This window comes from Natator depressus, chromosome 17 (genome assembly GCF_965152275.1).
Source record: "Natator depressus isolate rNatDep1 chromosome 17, rNatDep2.hap1, whole genome shotgun sequence".
Taxonomy (NCBI): domain Eukaryota; kingdom Metazoa; phylum Chordata; order Testudines; family Cheloniidae; genus Natator; species Natator depressus.
The window spans coordinates 20230690-20252835 of NC_134250.1; the positions used below are offsets into that span (position 1 = coordinate 20230690).

Consider the following 22146-nt stretch of genomic DNA (forward strand, 5'->3'; position numbering starts at 1 on the left):
TTAAGGTTTTGCCTAGAGGGATTCTCTATGTTTTGAATCCGATTACCCTGTCAGGTATTTACCATCCTGATTTTACAGAGGTGATTCTTTTACTTTTTCTTTAATTAAAATTCTTCTTTTAAGAACCTGATTGTTTTTTCATTGTTCTTAAGATCCAAGGGTTTGGGTCTGTGTTCACCTACGCAAATTGGTGAGGATTTTTATCAAGCCTTCCCCAGGAAAGGGGGTGTAGGGCTTGGGGGGATTTTGGGGGGAACGACGTTTCCAAGTGGGCTCTTTCCCTGTTATTTTTGTTAGACGCTTGGTGGTGGCATCAATAAAGTCCAGGGACAAAAAGGTAAAATAGTTTGTACCTTGGGGAAGTTTTAACCTAAGCTGGTAAGAGTAAGCTTAGGGGGTTTTTCATGCAGGTCCCCACATCTGTACTCTAGAGTTCAGAGTGGGGAAGAAACCTTGACAAGGGGGAATAAGGGATAGGCAGTTAGATACAGGCCTAAGCTGCAGACATCAGATCTGGTTTTGACTTGAGTTTGTGATTTGGGAGCTTTTGCTGACATTCCAGCAGCTCTGTAGGGCTGCCGCTCTGAGCAGGTCAGTTCTCTGCCGTCTCACTGAGTTCAGCTCCTCCCTTTCCCCCTTCTATTTGTTCATGTATCTGGAGCCCTTTGAATGGCTGGGGAGGGCAAGGACGACTTTTGCTCCTGACTGTGGGCTTTGAAGTCTGACAAAGTTAATATCAGTCATCTCGCCAGCTGCCTTTTAAGTCTCACCTTCTCTCGCTTCTCTTTCTCACTGGTCCCATCCAGCAGGATGTCAAACATGTTCGACACTCTGGCATCGGTGGAGAACTCAATGCGCAGCTGCAGAGAGATGAAAGAGCATCACGTGTTGGGCACCAGGGCAGAAACCCGAGGCGGAGGTCTCCCATTTCTGTTTCGGCTGCGCGTCTCTCTGTCTCAGACTGCAATCATTTTACACCGCCTGTTCAATCAGCTTCAGCTGCACACGGACTTTGGTTTTTGACTTTTGCCGTGTGTATCTTTCCACCTCTGAAGCGCAAGGATAGAGCCAGAGGTTCAGCCCATAAGCTGTTCTCTCTGTGTGGTGCGCAGGCCTTTGAACACATGGCAAGTCATCTTCCAGCCCCCCGAGCGACAGTTACCATCTGCACTCAGTGGAGATGCTTGCTCTGGAGTACAGAGGTGCATCGTCAGCTTCAATATACCTGCACGCAAAGCTCTGTGTGCACTGCCAAGTATTTGGTGCTGTTGCAAAGGCCTTTACCTTTTCCTGAATATTGGCTCCCAGACGCCTCAGGGTCTCCTGGAAGTTTTTATTGCGGGGCTCAATGGTGGCACACCTCTGGACGTCTTTGAAGGCTTGGTCCAACTTCCCCAGCCTCTCCAGAGCCTGGCTGCGCCTGTACAGGGCCTTAATATCTGAAGCATTGATGTCAATCGCTAGGAAAGTGATCAAGTACAAAAAGGAATCAACATTTGCTTCAAAGTCCAGCCCCATACAGAGAATTCACTAAGACAGCAACGATGAAAGTACTTACCCTGTTCCTTCAATAAACCTCTATCCTATCTGATAGCTGACACAGTCAAATGCAAGCTGTATATGTTTCCAAAAACACGGAATGATGCTCAAAAGAGCAGTGACAAAGTAATTGGTTCTTTAAGACGCCTGGCGGGTCTTGCCCACATGTTCAGGGTCCAACTGACTGCCAGATTTGGGGTCAGGAAGGATTTTCCCCTGGGTCAGATTGGCAGAGACTCTGGGGGTTTTTTTTTTGCCTTCCTCTGCAGCCTGGGGCACAGCTCACTTGCTGATTTAAACTAGTGTAAATGGTGGGTTCTCTGTAACTCAAAGTCTTTAAACCATGATCTGAGGACTTCAGTAACTCAGCCAGAGGTTAGGGGTCTATTACAGGAGTCGGTGGGTGAGGCTCTGTGGCTGCAATGTGCAAAAGGTCAGACTAGAGGATCATGATTGTCCCTTCGGACTTTAAAGCCTATGAATCTATGTTGTCAGTGTGGAACCCACTTTAGGTGACCGACAACCAGCATCTCACCTGGAAGGTGGGGTTGAGTCATCCTGACTGATCTAACCAACCAGGGATGGTAATACCCGTTCAAGGGCACAGTGCTTAATGAACATCAGGGAGTGACTTCCCAGAGCTCCCTTACAGACTTCCAGTTTGGGCATGTTCCTGAAGCTGACAGAAGGGGTAGTTTGTGCTCTGGTGGAGTGATTGGCCATTTGGTAGCTGACTGATAGGCACTGCGTGATCCATTTTGATATCATCTGGGAGGAGAGGGCCACGAAGAGATGAGCAGACAGTCTGAAGGGCTTTAACATAGCAATATACAATAATAATGTCCCAAGTGCGGCGTTTCTTCTCCCCAAGCGCCGAATGGGGTTTTGGGAGAAGACAGGTAAGGTGGGAGACTTTGCAAATGGAAAACAGAGACCACGTTAGGCTTAAGCCTCAGAGGAGGTCTCAAAACTGTGTTGCACAAGGGGGTTCAACCATAAGAGCTCAGCGTTCACTGACCCTTCTAGCCAATGTGACTGCAGCTAAGAGGAGTCTTGAGGGAAAGGTGCTATAAAGAGGATCCCAAAAGCAGCTCTTGCAAAATGACATTGAGATCCCAGGCAGGAGGGGGTTCTCGGACGGGTGGGTCAGTATGCAACAATCCCTTCGAGAATTTTTATACCATGGGAAGAGGCAGCCCCAGGTTCTATACTGACATTGCTGGTACTGGAGTGGTCGTCAGTGCCAAGTCTTTACTGGACACAGAGTTCCAGTCAGTAGTGGTCTTTGGAGTCATGCCAGCTGGTATGGGCCACTCATAGGGGATGACTTTACAGGGACCTGATCAGAGGTTGATCTTCCCTCATCTGGGTCTGAGGTTGCCAGCATGCATTTGTCCATCAGGTGAAGCTCAAGGCAGGTGTCCCAATAATCCCATGTCCATGGAGAGAATGTTCAGCGAACAGAACGCCAATCTGGAATATGACTGGAATATGGCAGCATGGCCCAGTGGTTAGGAGATTAGCCGAGGACTGGAGACCTGGGTTCAATTCCCTGCTGTGCCACAGACTCCCTGTGTGATCTTTGGCAAGTCACTTAGTCTCTTTGTGCCTCGGTTTCCCATCTGTGAAATGGGGGTGACCGTCTAGCCCAACCTCACAGGGCAGTTGTGAGGATAAATACCTGAAGATTGCAAGCTGCTCAGGTACTATGGTGATGGGCACTTCCTAAGTACCTAAGTTAGCTCGACTCACAATAAAGGCAAAAAAGACAATAGCTTTGTCAGTCAATGAAAGGGATTAAGCCATTGCAAGATAGGCAAGGCTTAGAGCCTGCAGGCTTGGAGTCTGCCATCTGGCACAGAGCACCAAGCGAAACGAAAAGATTTAGTGGTTCTGAATTAAAAGGGGAAAAAATTAATAAGGGTGGAGAAAACGGATTCCAATCTGACTCAGAATCAGAGGAAAAAGGGCTAAGAGGTAGTGGGTCAGACATCACTAATTCCGTCTCAGTGCCATGGGTGGAAAGAGGGAACGGAGGGACAGTAGTGGTCACCAGATCCTTGATGTCCTTGGGTTTGGGGGGTGGGGAGCCATGAGGACGTGCATGGCACAGACGTAGCCCAATGGACACTGCTATTCAAAAGATTCAGATCTTGAGTGCGTGAGGCTCACATATGCCTAGATTGGGATCCACACTGACACCTGAACATGGATTTTTGTCTAGGGAAGAGATTCTTTTCCCCTATTAGTTCACTGAATGGATTTGCCAAAGTAAACATAAGAACATCCATTCTGAGTCAGACCAAAGGTCCACTGAGCCCAATATCCTGTCTTCTGACAGTGGCCAATGCCAGGTGCTTCAGGGGGAATGAACAGAACAGGCGATTGAGTGATCCATCCCCTGTCATCCAGTCCCAACTTCTGGCAGTCAGAGGTTAGGGACACCCAGATCATGGGGTTTCACCCCTGATCATCTTGGCTAATAGCCATTGGTGGATCTGTCCTCCATGAACTTATCTAGTTCTTTTTGAAACCCAATATAGTTTTGGCCTTCACAATATCCCCTGGCAAGGAGTTCCACAGGTTGATTGAGCAGTGTGTGAAGTAGTACTTCCTTTTGTTTGTTTTAAACTTGCTGCCTACTAATTTCATTGGGTGATCCCTGGTTCTTGTGTTATGTGAAGGAGTAAACACCACTACCCTATTCACTTTCTTTAACACCACTCATGATTTTATAGATCTCTATCAGAACATCCCCTTAGTAGTCCAAGCTGAAAACTCCCAGTCTTTTCAATCTCTCCTCATATGGAAGCTGTTCCAGACCCTTAATTTCCATTGCTCTTCTCTGTACCTTTTCCAATGTTAATATCTTTTTTTCAAATGGGGTGACCAGAACTGCATGCAGTATTCAAAGTGTGGGCATACTGGGGATTTATATAATGGCATTCTGATATTTACTGTCTTCTTATTGGTCCCTTTCCTAAGGAGAGTGCGTTCACTGAGGTTTGAGATCTTTTTAAATCTTCAGTTTTTAAGGACACGTTTACCTGGGTAGAACACTTTCATCCCCCTTTAAGCACAATGGACATGTAGAGAGGATACCTGTATTCCCGTTCCCCAGCACACCCCGTTCTCTGAGCACATGGAACAGTGATGCTCTCGTTTCATGGTAAAGTTAAGAGGATGAACTTTATATGAACTAGTGTAGAATCCTGGTATATAGCGTTATAAGCAAAACAATTTATAGCGGATTTCTTGAACTACACAAAACAGTAAAGCTACATACTTTACTGGGGGGAGGGATAGCTCAGTGGTTTGAGCATTGGCCTGCTAAACCCAGGGTTGTGAGTTCAATCCTTGAGGGGGACATTTAGGGATCTGGGCCAAAAATTGGGGATTGGTCCTGCTTTGAGCAGGGGGTTGGACTAGATGACCTTCTGAGGTCCCTTCCAACCCTGATATTCTATACATGAGTACAGCATAGAGTAGTTACCTTTTTCATCTTTACCTTTTCATTTACGCAAAACCTATCACATAACTAACACCAAAAAATTTAAAAAAAAGTTTAAGTGTGAGTTTAACTGATTTTATTAAGTGGACACAAAACCAGCTCTGAGAACAGACTAGATGGAGGAGCAAGTGCTTGTAGTGAGCCTCAAATCCCACATTTCAGAGCTCTCCTTCTGCTTACCTCTAGAAGCGTCCGATGCTGCTTGGGCATAGCTCTCCTGTCGATTCAGAGGGAAGAGAGATTTATTAGCTATAAAGATGGGCAATAGACACTCTTTCCTTACTGGCATAGAATCATAGAAATGTAGGGCTGAGAAAGATGGTCACATAAGATACATTGTAACAGCTTCCAGTGCAAACATTGAGCAATGGAGGATCTCCAAAGAGCTGGTTCTGCATCATTTCAAGGTTTTCTCCTGGCCATATCAGTAGCGAAGATGATCAGGGAATAGGCAGGCTTGTGTATGATGGTCTTTTGTAGAAATCATCATAGCAAGTCACCGTAAACAGCCTAGTGTGAGTTAGACTCCTTTGTTATGTGTGCGGATAAGCTGGCACCCAAATTCATATACAGAGACACATCTATATAAATGTACACAGAGGGATGAGGGTCAAGAATTCAGGTCCCTCTGCTACCAAAAACCTCTATTGTTTGGACTAAAACCTCCCTTAACTGGTAAGCAGCATGGGGCCCTTCTCTACAGGCTGGGCCCAGAGGCTAATATTGCTCAGCTAGTACATTATGCCCTGGAGGCATAGTGGGATGTAGCATCTGGCATTTTTGCTTCATCCTCAAACGGTGTCACCTTGAATTTTGCTGGAATTAACATCCCCTTGGTAGTGAGTGCTGGCAGAGTTAATACTGCAGGACTATGGCTCTTTGGCAGGTTGAGAATAACTGAAGGCCTCTGTTTGTGTGGTCCCTGCTTTTTAAGAATTTACTTGTTTCCATTTGGTTTGTGCTAGGCAGTGTGTTCCAGTCACATCCTGTTTGTTGAATAGGCAGGAAGGGTCAGACACAAGGACAAGCGACTGAGGGCCGTGGCTCAATTCCATTCCCTCCCAGTAAATAAACCCCTCCTGAGTTTTATCCCTTCGCATTAGACCTCTACAAATGCTCATCTCCAAAGTGAGATTGTGGCCCAACCAGAAACATTCCACGGAAAGAAAAATGCACTTTAGTGCATCTAGATCAAAGTAACGTCTTAGAAATTAGTTGTGATGCAAGTGGGTCAAAGCTATTGCAGACCACCAGTACCCCGCATGTCTCCAGGCTCACAACTTGATATGCTGGAGAGCAAAACGTTTTGGAACTGGTCGTGCGAGTGGCACTGTTTTCTATATTAAAAAATAAAGTGAGCAGCTAAGCCCCCCAATGCCCGAACCCACCTGTCCACCATCACGAGTTGCTATAATCCCCCCTAATCCAGACCCACGTCAGAGGTTCTCATCTCACCGTTTTCAGGAAGCAGGCTGCCCTATTCCTGTACAGAATGGCCTGCAGTGATTTGTCCTTGGTAAGTTTCATGGCTTTGGTATAGCTGTTAATAGCATTCTCATAGTCGTCGGCCTGAAAATACTTATTGCCTTCCTCCTTCAACTGAGCCGGGTCCTCCATCTGGGGAAGGAAGCCACAGTTCAGCCTCTCTCATAGTCTTTGGGGCAGTATCAATTTCAGTTAACGCTTTGGTTAATTTGCAAAACGTGCAGCGCTTTCTATGCTCAGTTACTTGCCTCATAGGGTGCAGGGAAGAACAAACATCCCCTTTGTACTCATGGAAAAGGGATGCATAATACTGGGTAACTAGCGCAGGACAATGCAGAATGTCAGCATCAGGGTAGCAATACTGGGATGGGGAGTTGCTCTAATTGGTCTCCAAAATCTTTTCACAGCCCTTTCCTGATAATTTTGCTGTAGTAGGGAGCTAAGTATTATGGAATCAGGGAAGTTGGACTGAATGAGCCAGAGATGGAAGGAACTAGTCCTCCATCCACTCTGGATTCTTTCCTAATGTACGTTTATTTTAAACAGTAGAAGTCTGGAATTCCAGATCCCAGTGCCTGGGTAGCGTGACAAAGTCGGGCAGGAGGGTCTGGGAAAACAGGGATATTAGCCCTAGAAAGCAAAAGACCCTTTTTCCTACAAGTTGGGAAGGGGTTACTTCAGGTCAATTAAGGAACCCTGAGTCCAATTAAGGGCTGCCTGAAATGTGTTAAAACTTCTCTCCTGGTGAGGCAAGGGGGAAAGAAACTGCTGCCAGGCTGGTGGCATCAGGGAGATTGGCTTCTCCACTGTGAGAGACTGCGCTCCTCCCCATAGGGGAGACACCCAAACCCAGTGCCTGTTTAGGGGAAGGAGTGACACCCCGGAGCCAGAGACAGGACAACACCTGCCCCAGTGAGGGGGCTAGGGAAAGGTATTCCTTTTTTTGGTGCGTTACGGATTTATTTCCTCTTGTTTGGCAGAGGAGCACTTCTCAGGCCTTCCCTGAGGCCTACCGGGAAGGCTCTGAGAAACAAACCTGAAAGAGGGAAGAGACATGCTCCAGAGTGGGGCTGGTTTACCCCAGGCCCTGTCCCTGCCAGAGGAGGGCGCACTAGGTCTGGCGAGGCAGAAGGGGTGCCTTGCCACAGTAGTCAAACCTAGAACCAGTCTGATCTCATGATTTGCACCCAATGCATGCAGCTTCAGCAAGAGGCCATGCATTGCAGATTTTAACACAAGCACTTATGGCCACCTCACTGAAGGTTAAGGAAGCAGGGGAGAGAAATTGAAAGCTCATATTGCCATCACTTGGGAGAACCAGCACAGTCTTGCTGGAAGTGTAGCTGCTCTTAAAACTGGCCCTGGAGAACGCTGACAGCCTATTTACATATATTAATGTATGTGACGCAACTCCAACAAGAAAAGACGTGGGACTGGTAAAGTGGAGATTAAAAATCATCTAGGCATGGCCCAACACCTAAATAAAAACGGCCTCAGTTTTTAGCGAGGCTAATGAAGAGCTTAGAGGCAGTGGCAGGGTGGCAAATGGGAACGAGGATTTGGAGGTAGAAATGACCACATCCAAGGTGGAAGTCAGACTCAAACATCTTAATGGTACTAAATCAAGGGCCCCAGATAATCTCCAGCCAATAAATTAAAGGAACTGGCATATGACATTGAAACCCCAATAGCACGGATTTTTAATGAATCCATAAAGTCAGAGGTTGTACCCTATGACTGGAGAATTGCTAATATCGTTCTTATTTTTAAGAATCGGGGAGCGGGGTGGGGGTGGGGGGAAGTAACCTGGGAAACTACAGGTCTGTTAGTTTGACTTCAATTGAATGCAAGATCTTGGAACAAATTTTGAATGAGAAAATAGTGAAGGACAGAGGATAATGGTAATTGGGATAAAACACAACATGGTTTTACAAAAGGTAGATCGTGCCAGGCCAACCTCATCTCCTTCTTTGAGAACACAACTGATATTTTTAGACACAGGAAACGCAATAGATTTAATCTCCCTGGATGTCAGTAAGGCATTTGACATGGTTTCACATGGGAAATTAGTTAATTGGAGAAGATGGGGATTCATATGGGAATTGAAAGGTGGATAAAGAACTGGTTAAAGGGGGTCTACAGTGAGTCATTCCAAAAGGTGAACTGTCAGGCTGGAGGGAGGTTACTAGTGGAGTTCCTCAGAGATTAGTTTAGGGACCAATCTTAACATTTGTTGCTGAACTTGGCATAAAAAGTGGGTGTGCGCTAAAACGTTTTAGCCAAAGAATTTCCCAGCCTTGCTCTCTCAGGAAAAGAGCAAACGTTCCTTTTGTGTGAGAGACAGACAGATCTGGGGATCTGACCCCACACACAGTCATTGGTATTTCTGGCTACCTTTTTGTCAAGAAATTGGCAAAACACCTACCATGCAACTAAGCTCAAAGGGTCAAAACAAACCCAGCCTGGACAGTTTATAGTATCACACTGCATTTGTGATAGCCGTGAAAGAAGGGGCAAAACTGAAATTTTGCAAGACAATAAATACTCAATGTTTTGTATTTCGGCATTACAGGAAAACATTTTCAGAAGTGAAAAACGCATGCGAGTTTGTCAAAATTCGAATTTTGACACTACCATTTAAATTTTTTTCTTATAAATGTCAACCAACTAATTGTTAACTAAATTCAAAACCAGAATTTTAAAAATCCAGCCAACAAGGCAAGTAGGAAAAAAGGCTAACTAAGGACTTCCTCAGATTATGGATTCATGTTGTCCATACTCCGAGGAAAGAATTTCTAGAACCACCTCAAGCCTTTTCCACGGCCAGAACTAGTGTACGATCAGTACGCCAGTTGGAGTGGTTTGCTAGGCTGAAGCATTTAAAACGAAACCCAAATTGCTCCTCAGCGTGAAAGGGGCTGACCTGGTTATTTAAAGCCAGACAATCTTTTTATCAGCAGCCAGTTTGTGTGTGTGTGTGTTGGGGGGGGGGGGGGGAAGGGGTTTGCAGTCTTAAAAATCAGCACAGTAAATGGTTGTCAGTGTGCATGCATCACATGGTAAGAAAAGACCCTATCTCGCATTTCAGTTCCTAGCCATATTTGGGCAGCATTAGCTGCCCCTGCAGCCTGTCAGTGTCACCTGTCACTGAACTCAGAGTTCCCCACCCCCGCAGTGGAAATGCATTTCAAATAAAAACGAGTCAATTCCTTAAAGTATGAAGGCAGTGCATTGCACCCCACTGGGTCCTGCCCATCCCTGCCCTCCATACCTGGTGTGGATAATTCAAAGTGCTGAGACAGTCACCAGCTTGGGACACACTCTCCTTTGCTGAGCCCGTCCACTTGCTTCTTCCCCTTGTACTACACGATATGCTGGCCTCCTGTGCTTTATATAGCTCACTGAAATGGTCATAAAGCTCAGGACAGCAGGATAGTGAGCAAGGGGCTGGGGGTGAGGTCAGATTTCAAAAGGAAAAGTTTTTTGAATTGGAGGATTCGGATGCCTCCTCCTAAAGAGGCAAAATGCATTTCAAAGACCTGCATCGCTGTTGTCGAAACTTGGACTGTGGGCTTTTTAAACAGGAAAAGCCGACAGCTGGGCTGATGGAACACCCCTGCCCAAAATGCGCAGACCCCCTTCCCTGTCTATCTAAGGAAGTATGAGACATCTGAGCTGCAGGAGCCAATGGTTTGACTCCTGTAACTGGGAAGAGACCTGGCGGCAGCTGCAAAAACTAGAGCCTCCCAGTGCCTTCGAGAAGTTGTTTCAGAGGAATCCCATTCAGCTCTTGCTTCTCTGGTCTGTTTTGGAATCCGTGTCGAGCTGCTGAAGCCCAGAGACCACTGTGCTCACAGCCAGCCTGGCAAAGGTCCCACGCTCACATTCAGTCCCGCATTGCCCCACGGCAACTGCTGAATCTTACCAAGGGGTTATGCCTTCCCACAGGATAATTTCTCATCCAGGCGATGAGAGGGTCAGGTCTCAGAATTACAGTGGCACACTAATCAGGAGAGCAGTTAAAGGTTGTGCAGTGCTTTCCCAATGAAATGAGGTGCTTGCAACATTAGACCTAGTGCACACCTGGTGGCGGAGCTTTGTGACTTTGTCCTCACCCACAACCATTTCAGATTTGGGGACAACTTATACCTTCAAGTCAGTGGCACTGCTATGGGTACCCGCATGGCTCCACAGTATGCCAACATCTTTATGACCGACTTAGAGCAACGCTTCCTCAGCTGTCGTCCCCTAGCGCCCCTCCTCTACTTGTGCTACATTGATGAGGACATCATATGGACCCACGGGAAGGAGGGCCTTGAAGAATTCCACCATGATTTCAACAATTTCCACCCCACCATCAACCTCAGCCTGGACCAGTCCACACAAGAGATCCACTTCCTGGACACTACAGTGCAAATAAGTGATGGTCACATAAACACCACCCTATACCAGAAACCTACTGACCGCTATACTTACCTACATGCCTCCAGCTTCCATCCAGGACACATCACATGATCCATTGTCTACAGCCAAGCCCTAAGATACAACCAGATTTGCTCCAATCCCTCAGACAGAGCCAAACACCTACAAGATCTTTATCAAGCATTCTTGGAACTACAATACCCACCTGGGGAGGTGAGGAAACAGATTGACAGAGCGAGATGGGTGCCCAGAAACCACCTACTACAGGACAGGCCCCACAAGGAAAACAACAGAACACCACTAGCCATCATGTACAGCCCTCAGCTAAAACTCTCCTGCACATTATCAACGATCTACAACCTATCCTGGAAAATGATCCCTCGCTCTCACAGACCTTGGGAGACAGGCCAGTCCTCGCTTAGACAGCCCCCCAACCTGAAGCAAATACTCACCAGCAACTACACACCACACCACAGAAACACTAACCCAGGAACCAATCCCTGTAGCAAACCTCATTGCCTACTCTGTCCCCATAACTGCTCTAGTGACACCATCAGAGGACCCAACCACATCAGCCACACCATCAGAGGCTCATTCACCTGCATGTCTACTAATGTTATATATGCCATCATTTGCCAGCAATACCCCTCTGCCATGTACATTGGCCAAACCGGACATTCTCTACGTAAAAGAATAAATGGGCTCAAATCGGACATCCGGAATGGTAACATACAAAAGCGAGTGGGAGAAGACTTCAATCTTCCTGGACATTCTATAACAGATTTGAAAGTAGCTGTACTTGAACAAAAAAAGCTTCAGAAACAGACTTCAAAGAGAAACAGCAGAACTAAAAGCCATTTGCAAATTTAACACCATTAATTTGGGCTTGAATAGGGACTGGGAGTGGCTGGCTCACTACGGAAGCAGCTTTGCCACTCCTGGAATTGACACCTCCTCATCTATTGTTGGGAGTGGACTGCATCCACCTTGATCGAATTGGCTTTGTCAGCACTGGTTCTCCACTTGTGAGGTAACTCCTTTCTCTTCATGTGTCAGTATATTTATGTCTGCATCTGTAATTTTCACTCCATGCACCTGAAGAAGTGAAGCTTTACCTATGAAAGCTCATGCTCAAATCTGTTGGTCTTTAAGGTGCCACTGAACTGCTTGTTGTTTTTGTGGATACAGACTAACACGGCTACCCCTGATACTTGCAACATTAGAGGAACTTTATTTTTTCAGAACTACGAAAACTGCATTTTTAGGGGAGTTAAGATTGCAGGGGGAACACAAGAACGGCCATACTGAGTCAGACCAAAGGTCCATCTAGCCCAGTATCTGGTCTTCCGACAGTGGCCAGTGCCAGGTACCCCCAGAGAGAAGGAACAGAACAGGTTGTCATCAAGTGATCCATCCCCTGTGTATTTCTCACGCAGTGTTTTGTTGTTTTTTTTTTAATTACCCAATATATTCCAGCTCCAAATACAACATTAAAAGAAGTGGAAATAACTCAGACACCAGAAAGCTCGGCCCCTCTGATTCCTAGCTTCTGACTCAGTCTCCATCCACTCGGCCTGGCTGCCCACACCCCAGCCATGAGAGTTTGTACAGACCCCACCGGACCTCTCCATGACCAACATGCACCCTGTTCCCTAGCGAACCCCACAAGGCCTCTGATCTGCAGAGAGACATGCTCTGGGGGCTCAGGTGACAACTTCTGGCAGAGAACCAAGCCCTCAGTGAACAGGCAGCCCAGGCTTGGGCCATAGCCTCACCACAGGGCCCAAACAGTTTGACAGGAATAGTCAAATTGAAGGGATTGCTTCATCAGTGCTGCCTACTCTTTATGCTCTGTCTCCAGGCCACTGATCAAGCCAAGGTGGGACTGGTGATCAGCCTGTTCACTGGAGGAGCCTTAGACTGGGGGAGAGGGATAGCTCAGTGGTTTGAGCATTAGCCTGCTAAACCCAGGGTTGTGAGTTCAATGCTTGAGGGGGCTGTTTGGGATCTGGGGCAAAAATTGGGGATTGGTCCTGCTTTGAGCAGGGGGTTGGACCTAGGTGACCTCCTGAGGTCCCTTCCAACCCTGATATTATATGACTGGGACTCTGCATTGCTAGGGCATGACAGTGAGACACTGATAGATGGAAATGCTTTCCTCTGGGCATTGTCCACAATTTTTGATGACCCCCCCTGCCAGGGGGTGTTCACCCCACGCTTGCCCTGAGAGGGTTAATGTGCACTGAGAAGGGAGCTAATTAACCCAAAAGGCCACAGTGTGAGGAATCAGGTGGCTAAGCAACCCCCTGATTGAATGGGGAAGCCTAGCTGAGGAGGAACCAGCAGAGCTGGGACTATAAAGGCAGGAAACTGGCAGCAGAAGGGGACTGCTGGGAAAGTCTGTAGTCACTCCCTGGGAGAGGGGAGGCGTGTTTGGGCTGGTAAACCCAGACGGGGGGCCAGCCAGGAAGGCAGGGCTTGGCTCAGGGAAAGGCAGTAAGGTCTAAGAGGGAACAGACCTTGACTGCTGGCAAGAGGGTCCCTGAGCTGGAACCTGGAGCAGAAGGCAGGCCCGGGTTGCCCTGCCAGCCACTGAGGGAGTGGCACTACGAGGCAGCGAATAGGAAGACTGCCTGAGCCTGTTTGTGGGGGAAAAGTATGCTAGATGGACACTGAGCTAGAGGACACAAGTTTTAAGTGTTTAGTCGAATTACTTCGTAGGTCGAATCATGGAGAACATACAACCAGCAGCACTACCATTAAAGTCACAATGCGCATCGCAGGTGTCCATACAGGAGGAGGCTCGGAGGCGGCGGAGGGCGGAGCAGCAAGAATACAGGTGACACAGATGCACAGACCAATGGACGACTTAGCAGGTCACACCATGGACAAGCTATTGGAGAGTCTGGACCCCAAAGCGGTAGAGGCAGCTCAGAGTGCAGCGGACGATTCAAATTACGAGGCGGGCCTAACGGAGGCAAAGACCTCGGACCTGTTACAAAAGATTTATGACCGTCTAGCGAATCTTCCAGCTAAGGAGAATAGCTCACTTGAGAGAGCCATAAAGAATCTCCAAAATGATATGATGGCGATCAAAGCCATGATGCTCAATGTCAATGAGCAATTAAGAGTTGTTAACACTACACCCCTTGAGCCAATAGGATTGTTAAACAGAAAGGTTCCTCCCACTGTTCCAGTGAGCTTGCTGTCCATTGCAACAGACACACACTCTGCGATTCCTCCAAAGCCTGCACAACAATCCCATCAGCACCCATGATTCAACCTACGCCTTGGCAACCAGTCATACCTCAACCTTTCTCATCCTCTCCAAACATCCCTGTAGGCACTGGTCCTGCAAGGGGGGGTCTTTCCCAACTGGGCAAAATCACTTGTGTGGGAGGAGACTTTCCAACTCAGGAAAGGGAAACGCAAATAGTGACTTGGCTGGAGGGCCCAGTCACGAAGAGGCAGTTGCAGACCCAGAAAGAGAAGTGGAGAGATGGCTTGCCACCGCGGAAAGGGGTGTTGACCTTGTGAGCTGTTCTCTAGAACAACCAAGAGACAGCACCATCCTGGGCAGTGAGCGGAGGACCCCATCACACCTGCTCAGCTGAAGCCCCCCTGCAGACGCTTCAACAGGCAGGAGTTGGCCACAATGTCTGCTGTCAGACAAATATGCGGCACACATGGAGTGGAATGAGGTGGCCCACCTGCACCAGTTCCAAGTAGGATTGAGCGAGGTGGTCTGAGAGCACCTGGGACTTAAATAAAGGAGCAATTTGAGGATGTCAGGTGGCAGGGCAAGGTCAGAAGGTCCTGAGGCAGGATGGAACAAGGGAGGCCTGAGAGAACCAAGCCAAAGAGGCCCCTGCTATAGAAAATGGATAGGCAGTGAGGTAAAACCTCCAGAATTGCCAGAGGAGGGCAGAGCTGGGAGTGGGAATTATGCTGTTGAACTGTATTTTGGGTCTTAAAAATAGTGGTTTTGACCAATTTATGTTAATAAAACCAACCCCCCGGAGGGACATTTTAGCCCTGTGGAATATTGCATGGAAAGCTCAAAAAGGGAAGTGAGGCTGAGTCCCTGCAAATAGCACACCCCTGGCAAGGAGGCCCTCCCTCCCTCCGGGCCTCTAGTCCCAATCTCCAGAGACACTTTCAACAGATAGAATGGCTAGTCCGATCTCCTTCCTGGGACACCATGACTGGAGCCTTCATTAGGACAACACGCTGACAATTCACAAACATCAGCCCTCAACACCATGTCGTGAGTTTATAGAGTGTCTTCATAAAACCCAAGAGACCTTTAAACTGAACTCCTCCATGAGCCATTATAAACAGTTAATCTGTAATCTAAAACAAATCCATCAAGGCAAAACATCTGAAGATATTGGTTTATGAGCAGTTTGATTGACTAATGTCAATGGGGTAGGAAGAGGGTGGCTTAGGATAAAAGGAATACAGAGCGACACTTATCTTTATGGTTATATTGAGTTTGCAGACTAAATTTATGTTGTGAAAGTCGAAGGTGCAGAGAAAGCACAACAGCGTAATAGCTGATTCTATTCAGGAGGACTGAGACATGAAAGGGAATTTCAAGAAGATTAAGCACTAGGTAACTGCCTTTCCAGGAAGAACTGGTAACTCCAGGAGTCACCACCACCGCAAGTTCTGTCCATGTCTGTAGCATTCCAGCTTCCATGGGGAGCAAGAGGCATCCAGGTGTGTATCTATGCAAACCCCAGCACCCAGGAGAGAAAAAAGTTATGCTAATTTTGAGAGAATGCCTGGCCATTGTGAGCTGTCTTAATTTTTTTTGAAACCTAGCTGTAGGGCCGGAAGTTTGCAGGTGTACACAGACACTCACCTGGTTGCATTAGATGAAGGGATCCAATGGAAAAACTAACACTGGAGTTTGGCTGTCCCAGCTTGATATGGGAGAAATCACCACATAAAGGGGGTGAACAAAATAGCAGGTGCTCTATCATGCGAGGATGTGGGAGAGCCTCCAAAACCTGCCTGCAAGTGTACATTTTTGCAGTTTAATGTTAAAGGTAGAGCTGGGACATCTGAACCTCTATCCCCCAATCAATAAATTATACAATAAAGAGGAGAGTGTTTTGAGAGAGAAGCTACAGTCCAACTGAATTAGGTACATGAGTTAACACCTTGATAGTTGATGGCTATCCGGAAACAGGAGTGACGCAGTGGGTAGAATATTGATATTTGAATTGGGTAAGCTGCAGGAAAGGGAAAAGTCTACAGAGATGCCTTCCACCAGGCATCAGCTGAGGCAATGGGATGAAGAGCAAAGAGAAACAAGCTGAATATGGGGAAGAACTTCTTAACTCTGGGATCTATCACAGACTGTGGAAAAGACTCCCACAGGAAGTAGTGGAGGCCGATGACTTGAAGCTGAGAGCTACCCTGAGGAAAGAAGCCTGCCGTTTCAGATGACAGGAGACCAGATGGCAAAGCAATCCATATGTTCAATGGGGATGAAGTTTCAGTTTAGTACACATCTTGCCATCTGGCTGGGGAAGTGTTTGGAGATGAGAGGAGCGAAGTTACTGTGCTCAAACTTCTAAAATTCATTTTGCCTCTTGTACCCAGGTGCTGCAATCCAATCCCACATTGGCTTGGACAGGGCCTAGATGACCTAATAGGTCTCTTCCATCTCTAACTTCTAAGATTCCATGACAGAGCAGGTGTCTGCTGGGTCTCCAAGTTAAGGTGACTGGCCAATTTTGCCTGGAATACCCTATAAACCTGCCATGCCAAATGCACCTCTTCAGGGGAGCAATAGTAGAAATAAGCAGGAGATCAAGGCTCCTGACTCCCCAGCCAATTGGCACGTGCTTTGAAGTGTGACTGAAGGTTATTGCTCCGGCATCTTCTGCCTGACAGCCAATGGACCGCAATGTTTTTAAAAAGCGGTCTGAGGCATGACTGGCGAACCTGCTCACTATAAAAACCCCCAGCACATAAATATCACTGATTAAATAGCCACGGTGAAATAGAGCAAAATTTCTTTGGATTCGGTAAGGTTTTAGAATGGACTTCGGTACAGGTTAGGTTGTGGACGAGGTTTCACTTTCCTTCCTGCAGCTGCGCTACTGCTCCTTCTTGTACATCATTGAAAATCCTCCCTGTTAGCCATCGGCTCAGGTAAGCGCGAGAGGGCCCCTACGTGTAGGTGGTGGTGGTGGTTGGGGGAACACTTCTCGCCCGGCCTAGCCTCATAGCATGGAGGTAGATAGTTTCATTTTCCTTTGGGAATCAACGCTGCTAAACAAACCGCATCCCGTCCCCTCCGGGAATATTAGCCCTTGGGGGGGATGTTGGTGGTAGTTGGTTGGCTGGGCACGGGGGCTTTGGGCAGACTGGTGAATAGCAGGGGGCACCAGCAAATTGGAACTTTGTTGGATGTTAAAAAATACGTATTTCCCAGGGTGGCCCTTTCACATTCACTGTTTTACTTAAACACATTTAGTGCCAGAGACATCTCATTCTCTAGGACAGGAGAGAGGCGGGTCAGACTGGGTCTGTTCTCCGCAGGGCTTCATTTGAAATGCAGGAGGTGCTGGGGCGCAAGCAAGGTTTTTACATTCATAACCGACGCAGCAAGCCCAGAGGTGCCAGGGCTCAGCCCTGGCACAGATTAAGCGCTGGTGCCCGGGGATGCTCAGATAGCAAGTGGGACAAATTGGGACAGGGCTTGGGGGAAGGGCATTCGGTGGCGAGATGGAAACCCTGGCACATGTCTACGTAGAGCCGGCTAGCTTGCAGCCTCTGTTTTGGTACTTCAGGGCCTCCTGAGGGATTACTTTAATAGGGCTCCATCTGGGGGCCAGAACCCCTATTACTTATTCAATTGTTCCGTGCTCTACTGGGCTGTATATTGGCCTTTGCTGAATAAACCCCATAGTCTTATTGGTGTTGCCCCTCACCTCTGTCCCCTCTTTTTGCATCATCTTAAAATTAGCGTGTAAGCTCCTTGGGGAAGGGGTCACCTCACACACTCTGGGGTACTGTTAAAATAGTAACCAAGCCGGCTGAGGATCGCTGCTCTCCGCCATATAACAGCACTCCGAGGTAGAGAGAACCAGTAGGGTCAAGGACCGGATATGACTTGAGGCCTCCCAGCACAGCAGGGCTGTTTGGAATTCCCCCAGGACTGGTTTAAGAAGCCAATAATTAGTTTGGAGCTGGGGACATAGGCCAGAAGTTTCCACTGGGCCTCAGGTCTGTCTCCTCCAATAGTAGGGAGAAACGAGCCAGAATGTGGTGCAGAGAGAAGATTTCCGGGCCAGGCTCAGAGGTTGCTGTGCCAGACCCAGACTGTCTCACCCATTGCCTGATCTGCTCTGCTCTCCCCTCTATAGCAGTTTGGGAAGCCCAGATGGCTTTAAAAGCACCTGCATGGCTGTGAGTGCCTCTAGAGGTGAGCCCATGTGCCCTAGAGCCATGGGAGGGCATTGGGGCATGCAGGTGCCTATTGTCCAAGACTGGCTCGTTTTCCTGCCCTCATGGTGGAGGTCTGGAAAGATCCCTCAAGTCCCGCTGGCCCTAGGAAGGGGGTGGGCGTGGGGCTATCTGGGGGGCCAGGACTAGATCTACCAGGGAGATTCTAGTGTTTAGTAATACTTGAAATGGACTGGAGTGACCAACACCAAGGCACTGTCATTGTAAATGAAGTAGGAGGAAAAGAACCCTGCATAGCTAGGGGAAGTTGCCAGAGGGTAGTTTAAGCCTCTCATGCCAACCCTCCCCTTACTGATGGCATTTTGCCCTGATGCCAGGCTTGCCTAGTTTAATGCTGCTCTGCTCATTTTAGATTTGCCCCTGGAGCGGGGGGGAGGGGGGGAGGGGGGAGGAAGGGAAACAAAAAAACCAAACAACTTCCAGCGGCAATTGTAGATCTTCCCTCTCCCCAGCACCATGGCAGAGGTACCCTGGGTAGCAGGATGGATCACTCTGGAGCAGAGTGAATCCCCATCAACTCGAGAGAGCAGGTGTATGTGGGGGGAGGGGTAGAAGAGTTGTCACTGAGACAGGGTAATTGGTGGTCCTGAGTCTCCTAGATGGAGTGTCATGTCTCTACTCAGGGAATATAGATTTAGGGAGGGAGATGGGATCGTCCTGCCCTTAAAACGGGCAGTTTCTGACAAAGGGGACAGCAAGTTCTGGAGCCTGAAGAGCCGGTGGCACGTTTGTGGAGATGTGGCGGGGAGGTAAAGAGAAGGATTCTCTGCTCTGAAGCACCCTTGGCAGTTCTGGGTCTGAAGAATGAAGAACTGCCTGAGCAGATGAGACCAGTGGGTCCATCCAGTCCAGTATCCTGGCTGGAACGCTGGCACATACCTGATGCTTCAGAGGAAGGTGCAAGAACCCCCAAGTGGACAGCCATGGAATAACCTGCCCTACGTCAGATTTACACAAATCCGTTTCCAAGTGAGTGAGAAATGGCTCATGGTGGTTTGGGGGACCTGTTGGATCATATTAAAGAAGTTCTGTATTAAAATCACAAATGAGTTTGATTCCCCATAGTTTAAATTCCAGGGTATTACTAATTAAGAGGTCTCTTGGTTTTTGGTACTGTTTCTTTCCCTCTGTGTGAAACTTGCAAGCTGCTAATTGCGTTAGTACGTTCTAAGACAGAGTCTGTTCTCAAAGCAATTCACACAGAGAGACTCAAAGCAATACTCTGTAACAACAGAAACAGCACCCAGAGACTCCCCGCCCTTTTGTTGTATTAACAATTGTGATTAAAATAGAGATAGAGGATGTATGTGGATGGATGCTTGGTGTGGATAATAACTGAATGATCAGGGAGGTGCCAGCCTAAGAATCCAGCGTCCATCGGCTGAAGAAGGCGTCAAGTGGAAATAACCAGAGGACCCCCGGAGGGCAGACTGGAATCCACCCAACAGCCTCAAGAATGGGAGAACCAAAGAACAAGATAACATCTAGCAGCACGGAGCCGTCAGGAATGTGCCATCTGCTGATTGATTCAGCAACAGCATGACAAAGCAATTCCCATAGACTGGCATAGGAAGAAATTCCTATAAAAATGGACTCTAGAAAGTGAGAACTTTGGGGTCTGATTCTGCAAACCAACTTCCAGGAGCATCAGATGAGCATCTGACAAGGCCCTGCTCCCTCCTCATGTCCAGGCCACCTGGCCAGTGGCTTGGCATGAGCAACTCTAAGGCTGGTAACTATGATAACAACCTTGCAGAACCTGTGTGTGTATGAATGAGTGAATAAATATGAGATTGAATGGAATGTTATAGCTATAACTAACTGCTTACTATGATTCTTTCTGTATTCACAATAAATGTGGTATTTTGCCTTTTCCTCTTTAATAAGATCCTGCTGGTTTTTATTTTATTGGTATAACAGACCTACCTGGACTCTGCAGTGTGGTTTACACACATACAAACTTATTTTCTAAGCACTATTTTGTTTAAAAAGATCATCCTGTGCCTTCACCTTAGCTCTGTACCCTCCACGCCCAAGTGGTGCCAGGAGAAAACTCTTGCACCTAGCAGAGAGCTAACAATGGAGGGCTGTTAAACCCTAATGATCAGTTCAAATGGAAGCACCTGTGGACTAAGAGCTGGCTATTGCCAGGGGAAACTAGATTTCCAAGTCTGCCCCCAAAGGGGTGGTGACCAAGCAACAGATCACCTGATGGGCGGAGCTGACGCTGACTCGGGGTGGTAGGGTGTCACCTGGCAAAGGAGGCTGGAAGTCTAGCAAAGGATGTAAAAGGGGTAAACAACAAGGGTGATGTCACGGTAGGGGTCTACTACAGACCGACCCAGGAAGAAGAGGTGGATGGGGCTTTTTTAAAAACAAAATCATCCAAAGCACAGGACTTGGTGGTGATGGGGGACTTCAACTACTTAGACATCAGTTGGGAAAACAACTCAGCAGAGCACAGAGTATCCAGCAAGTTCTTGGAACGTATTGAAGACAATTTTTTATTTCAGAAGGTGGAGAAAGCTACTAGGGGAGAAACTGTTCTAGGTTTGATTTTGACAAACAGGGAGGAACTGGTTGAGAATTTGAAAGTGGAAGGCAGCTTGGGTGAAAGTGATCGTGAAATGGTAGAGTTCATGATTCTAAGGAATGGTAGGAGGGAAAACCACATAAGACAATGGGTTTCAAGAAGGCAGACTTCAGCAAACTCAGGGAGTTGGTAGGTAAGATCCCATGGGAAGCAAGTCTAAGGGGAAAAACAATTGAAGACATTTGGCAGTTTTTCAAAGAGACATTAAGGGCACAAGAGGAAACTATCCCACTGCGTAGGAAAGATTGGAAGTATGGCAAGAGACCACCCTGGCTTAACCGGGAGATCTTTAATTACCTTAAAAAAAATCCTACAAAAAGTGGAAACTAGGTCAAATTACAAAGGATGAATGTAAACAAACACAAGTATGTAGGGACAAAACTAGAAAGGCCAAGGCACAAAATGAGACCAAACTAGCTGGAGACATAAATGGTAACAAGAAAGCATTCTACAAATACATTAGAAGCAAGCGGAAGACCAAAGACAGGATAGGACCGTTACTCAATGAAGGGGGAAAAAACAATAATGCAAAATGTGGAAGTGGCAGAGGTGCTTAATGACTTGTTTCAGTTTTCACCAAGAAAGTTGGTGGTGATTAGACGTCTAACATAGTGGACTACTAGTGAAAATGAGGTAGGATCAGAAGAGGCTAAAATAGGGAAACAAGTTAAAAATTACTTAGACAAATTAGATGTCTTCAAGTCATCAGGACCTGATGAAATGCATCCTAGAATACTCAAAGAACTGACTGGGGAGATATCTGAGCCATTAGTGATTATTTTTGAAATAAGTCATTGTAGACAGGAGAGATTCCAGACAACTGGAAAAGGGGAAATTAGTGTCTATAAAAAAGGAAATAAGGACAACCCAGGGAATTAGAGACCACTCAGCTTAGCTTAACTTTGTACCTGGGAAGATAATGGAGCAGTTTGCAAACATCTATAAGGTGATAAGTAACAGTCAGCATGGATTTGTCAAGAACAAATCATGTCAAACCAAACTGATAGCCTTCTTTAACAGGATAACAAGCCTTGTGGATGGGGGGAAGTGGTAGACTTAAGAGGTAGGCTCAGGGCTACCAGTTTAGAGGATCCGACAGAGAGTTTCCAAA

General features: G+C 47.2%; 1 protein-coding gene across 2 annotated transcripts in view; it reads right to left on the bottom strand.

The window, feature by feature from the left end:
* Nucleotides 1–10062, bottom strand: part of UNC45B (unc-45 myosin chaperone B) — a 33767-nt gene extending 23705 nt beyond the window's left edge. The window contains exons 1-5 of one of the 2 annotated variants that reach the window (XM_074974839.1): nt 9807–10050; nt 6506–6667; nt 5231–5267; nt 1285–1460; nt 771–860 (exon numbers count right to left, since the gene is read on the bottom strand). In XM_074974839.1, coding sequence (XP_074830940.1) covers nt 771–860; nt 1285–1460; nt 5231–5267; nt 6506–6667 — 465 coding nt within the window. In that variant the 5' untranslated portion in view covers nt 9807–10050. Of the gene's footprint in view, nt 1–770; nt 861–1284; nt 1461–5230; nt 5268–6505; nt 6668–9806 lie in introns of both variants that reach the window. The other variant, XM_074974843.1, reaches the window with a different exon arrangement.
* Between the last annotated feature and the right edge of the window lie 12084 nt (nt 10063–22146).